General features: G+C 42.5%; 1 protein-coding gene across 1 annotated transcript; it reads left to right on the plus strand.

Moving 5' to 3' along the window:
* Window positions 1-2220: 2220 nt before the first annotated feature.
* Window positions 2221-3894, plus strand: LOC134104102 (uncharacterized). The gene is made up of 3 exons (XM_062557420.1): window positions 2221-2705; window positions 2851-3133; window positions 3247-3894. The coding sequence occupies exons 1-3, from the start codon at window positions 2392-2394 to the stop codon at window positions 3892-3894; spliced, it is 1245 nt and encodes a 414-aa protein (XP_062413404.1). The 5' UTR covers window positions 2221-2391.
* The last annotated feature ends 1112 nt before the right edge of the window (window positions 3895-5006 follow it).

Below are 5006 nucleotides of genomic sequence, written 5' to 3' on the forward strand. Positions count from 1 at the left end.
AGAGAGAAGTGAAAAAGCTTACGGCACCTGGGATTCCCAGGTGATCTTCCATCCATGTACTAACCAGGCCCTGTTTAGCTTCTGAGATCAGACGAGATTGGGCAGAACCAGAGAGGTATGGCCATAAACTACAATTAATCTTCTTCATAATCCTTTAAAATGTGCCTTCAAAATCTCCCTCCACACTGCGGCTGCTCTTTTTCATGCCATTCATCGTCTTCATCCCCTCCCATACTTCTCGCACACTGTTCTGTTGTAGCTTCCGTTATACTTTCTTTCTGTATTCCTCCCTTGCCTCCTTCAATATGATTGTGAGCTCCCCATGTACGTGCCTCAGCTTTGTCTGGTCCCCTTCTTTGAACGCCCTCTTTTTTCTATTGAGGAGGGCCTTGACCTGGTTATCACTGGTGTGAATCACTGACAGCATTGGGCTATCTTAACACTTCACTGGTGTGAATCACTGACAGCATTGAGCTATCTCAACACATCACTGATAGCATTAGGGTGTTTTAACACATGACTTGTTTTTATCACTGGTGTGAATCACTGACAGCATTGGGCTATCTCAACACATCACTGGTGTGAATCACTGACAGCATTGGGCTATCTCAACACATCACTGATAGCATTAGAGTGTTTTAACGCATCACTTGTTTTTATCACTGGTATTCACACCAGTGATAAAAACAAGTCATTTACACAGAGAAAATGACTCCGGCTAACGTCGGAAAGTACAGAAAGTTGTTGTTCTAAATTTGAGTGCGCTGTCTGTCTAGTATCATTGCAGAATAAAAACACACCTGAACGGAGCCTTTTGCAGTGTGTGTATGTATGCATGTATGTGTGTGTCTGTGTATACATGTGTGTGTGTGTGTGTACATGTATGTGTGTGTGTCTGTGTATACATGTGTGTATGTGTACATGTATGTGTGTGTGTCTGTGTATACATAGGTGTGTACATGAATGTGTGTAAGTGTGTGTTCATGTATGTGTGTGTGTGTGTGTGTATGTGTTTACATGTGTGTGTACGTGTGTGTATGTCCGTGTATACATGTCTGTGTGTGTACATGTATGTGTGTGTATGTGTTTGTTAATGTATGTGTGTGTGTGTGTATGTGTGTATACATGTATGTGTGTGTGTGCATGTATGTGTGTGTCTGTATACATAGGTGTGTACATGTCTGTGTGTCTGTATACATGTAAGTTTGTTTGTGTATGTGTATGTATACATGTCTGTGTGTGTGTACGTGTGTGTGTATGTGTGTACAAGTATGTGTGTGTGTATGTGTGTGTCTGTACATGCATGTGTGTGTGTCTGTGTATACATATGTGTGTACATGTATGTGTGTGTGTCTGTGTATACATGTCTATGTGTGTGTACGTGTGTGTGTATGTGTGTACAAGTATGTGTGTGTATATGTGTGTGTATGTACATGCATGTGTGTGTCTGTGTATACATATGTGTGTACATGTATGTGTGTGTGTCTGTGTATACATGTCTATGTGTGTGTACGTGTGTGTGTATGTGTGTACATGTGTGTGTTTGTGTATACATGTATGTGTGTGTGTCCATGTATGTGTGTGTCTGTATACATAGGTGTGTACATGTCTGTGTGTCTGTATACATGTACGTTTGTTTGTGTATGTGTATGTATACATGTCTGTTTGTGTGTGTGTGTGTGTGTGTGTACATGTATGTGTGTGTATGTGTGTACAAGTATGTGTGTGTGTGTATGTGTGTGTCTGTACATGCATGTGTGTGTCTGTGTATACATATGTGTGTACATGTATGTGTGTGTGTACGTGTGTGTGTATGTGTATACATGTATGTGTGTGTGTCGATGTATGTGTGTGTCTGTATACATAGGTGTGTACATGTCTGTGTGTCTGTATACATGTACGTTTGTTTGTGTATGTGTATGTATACATGTCTGTGTGTGTGTGTGTGTGTGTACAAGTATGTGTGTGTGTGTGTATGTGTGTGTCTGTACATGCATGTGTGTGTGTCTGTGTATACATATGTGTGTACATGTATGTGTGTGTGTACGTGTGTGTGTATGTGTGTACATGTGTGTGTGTTTGTGTGTACATGTATGTGTGTGTCTGTGTATACATGTGTGTGTGTACATGTTTGTGTGTATACATGTGTACGGTGTGGGTTGGTCGGGCTCCGGACAGAGGCACTTGACACCGGGGTCACACAAAAATCTATCATGAAGTCATGTCCTTGCAATACCAAAGCACTGACTGTCAAATGAGCACACCGTCCAACCAATTGCTTCAACACAGTCATCAGGTGTGCAAACACCTGTTTGCTTAATTGTAGACACACCAATCAGGTGTATAAGCACTATAAAAAGCAGCAGGTGAGTTCATCGGTCTTCAAGCACAATGGAAAGAGTAAGACAAAGACGAGGACGAGGACGAGAAGAAGGACCAGGACCAGGACCAGGACCAGGACGAGGACGAGGACGAGGACCAGGACCAGGACGAGGACGAGGACGAGGACGAGAAGAACGACCAGGAAGAGGAAGACAAGCATGTGCTCAAAGAGGACCGAATCTGACAAATGAGATCCGCGCAACACTGGTTGACCACGTTGTCAACCACGGCCTGACGCTGAGGGAGGCTGGACTGCGAGTTCAGCCAAATCTAAGCCGATATACAGTGGCAAGTGTGATAAGAACATTTCGACTGGAAAATAGGTATTGTAAAAATATCATATCAAAAACATCTGCATGGTTTCAGTAACTGCTTACAGTACTGTATTCTATGCACTATCAGCACTTCTGTTACCTTTTCTTGTGAAATGATTGTACTATTGTATACTGTTTTTTTTTTTCTACATAGGATTGAGGGTCAGGGACGACAAGGGGGAAGACCTCCTATGTTCACAGAACAGCAAGAGAGGGAGATAGTAAATCTGGTTTTGGCCAACAATGCTATAACACTCAAGCAGCTCCAAGCTAACATTGTCAATGACCACGCCATTTTCAACGATATCCATCAGGTCTCAACATCAACACTGGCACGCATCCTAAAAAAAAACCATATTCAAATGAAGCAAATTTATAGAGTGCCTTTCGAGCGCAATTCCGAAAGAGTGAAACGAGCGCGGCATGATTATGCAGAGGTATGTATTCACTTTAGCAGTGTGATCTTGCATACTGTCTCATCATCTTTTACTGTAACATGTCTACTAGATCTACACTGAACTACACCATTTTGCCTGACACTGTTTTTCAGAGAGTTTTACAAATGGATGGAGAGGAGATCCAGCATGAGTTCATTTATGTAGATGAGGCTGGGTTCAACCTGACGAAAACACGAAGGAGGGGAAGAAACATCATTGGCCACAGGGCTATAGTCAATGTCCCAGGGCAACGTGGGGGTAATATAACACTCTGTGCAGCCATTACACAGAATGGGGTCCTCCACCGCCATGCCCATATGGGCCCTTACAACACAGCACTCATTCTTGCATTCTTGGACCAATTGCACAACATAACTGCATTAAATCAAATCGATCGTATGCAATACATTGTTGTCTGGGACAATGTGTCTTTCCACCGCTCTGCTCTGGTTCAGAACTGGTTTCAGCAACATCCACAGTTCACAGTCCTATACCTTCCACCATACTCTCCATTCCTCAACCCTATAGAAGAGTTTTTCTCTGCTTGGCGGTGGAAGGTATATGATCTCCGTCTCCAGGCTGAGGTCCCCCTCATCCAAGCCATGGAGGACGCCTGTGACCAGATGGAGGTTGCAGCAATGCAAGGATGGATTCGTCATTCAAGACGTTTCTTTCCAAGGTGTCTTGCTAATGACAACATTGCTTGCGATGTTGATGAAATTCTCTGGCCAGATCCAGCTAGGCGAAGAGACAATATCTAGTTTTTTAATGTAATGTTTTTTTTTTCATTTACAATACGTAAAGTGACGCTTGGTTACAGTATTATGGATCTCCATGTCAACATTTTGGGCGTGTTGAGAAATAAATGAGTATCTTCAATCAGCAACATTGGTCTTGTGTAGTGTTTGGTGAATTTACATTATATTTGTACTTTGTTGATGTAGTAGCCTACTCTAATCATAAGAAAGTAGAAGTGCTAAAAGTGTTTTAAGTTTATCACAGTAGAGTGTAACTCGTGCAAACAGAGTATAGTAATGTGAAACGTGTGTGCTTCATATGGTAACAAAGTGTGTTTTTTAAAAAGAAGTGTATAGTTTTAACAAGTGTGTTTAATTTTGCAAAGGATCTTTAGTGTTTTGCTAATTGGGTGTGTGGTTGTGCTAATTGTGTGTAGTGTTTTGAAAACACGGGCCCTGTTTTGAAAATTGTGCTTTAGCAATCCAAAAAAACTGTAAGTAGGGAGGACACACACATGTCAATCATCAGTCAATTGTTCCCTCCTGGCACTGTTCCCCGAGCCACTCCCCCTCTCTCCCCCCTGCAGCCGAGCTGAAACCACGCCCGCCACCACAACATGTATGTGTGCATGTATGTGTGTGACTGTGTATACATGTCTGTGTGTGTACATGTATGTGTGTGTGTCTGTGTATACATAGGTGTGTACATGAATGTGTGTGTGTATGTGTTTACATGTGTGTGTTTGTGTACATGTATGTGTGTCTGTGTACATGTAAGTTTGTTTGTGTATGTGTGTGTATGTGTGTGTGTCTATGTATACATGTGTGTGTGTGTGTGTGTGTGTCTGTGTCTGAGTTAACTTTACATGTTGCACCTGGCCGGTGCGGGTTTCGCACCAACATGAATGTTTGTTAACTTGTTGGAGCCGCGGCAAGTGGCCGTCCGTTGTAATTGTACGGGAGTGTCGGACATGGAGGCTAAGTTCAGTGATATACGTTTGATTTTCAATTAGCCATAAACCTTTCTTTTTGTGCTTACACTGTAGATTGCGTGTTTTTGGGACGTGTGGGTTTTGTTTTGAACAGGTCCGTGGCTAGAGCATTTGTCTCGGGGGCACTACCGATTTAGGGAAATC

Source organism: Pungitius pungitius, chromosome 14 (genome assembly GCF_949316345.1).
Source record: "Pungitius pungitius chromosome 14, fPunPun2.1, whole genome shotgun sequence".
NCBI classification, from domain to species: Eukaryota; Metazoa; Chordata; class Actinopteri; order Perciformes; family Gasterosteidae; genus Pungitius; species Pungitius pungitius.

Bases quoted from the DNA above. Each gene is read 5' to 3' on its own strand.
- LOC134104102 (XM_062557420.1), top strand. From the start codon at position 2,392: ATGGAAAGAGTAAGACAAAGACGAGGACGAGGACGAGAAGAAGGACCA. The intron at 2,706-2,850 runs GTATTGTAAAAA...TTTTCTACATAG, and splicing joins ACATTTCGACTGGAAAATAG to GATTGAGGGTCAGGGACGAC. The intron at 3,134-3,246 runs GTATGTATTCAC...ACTGTTTTTCAG, and splicing joins CGCGGCATGATTATGCAGAG to AGAGTTTTACAAATGGATGG.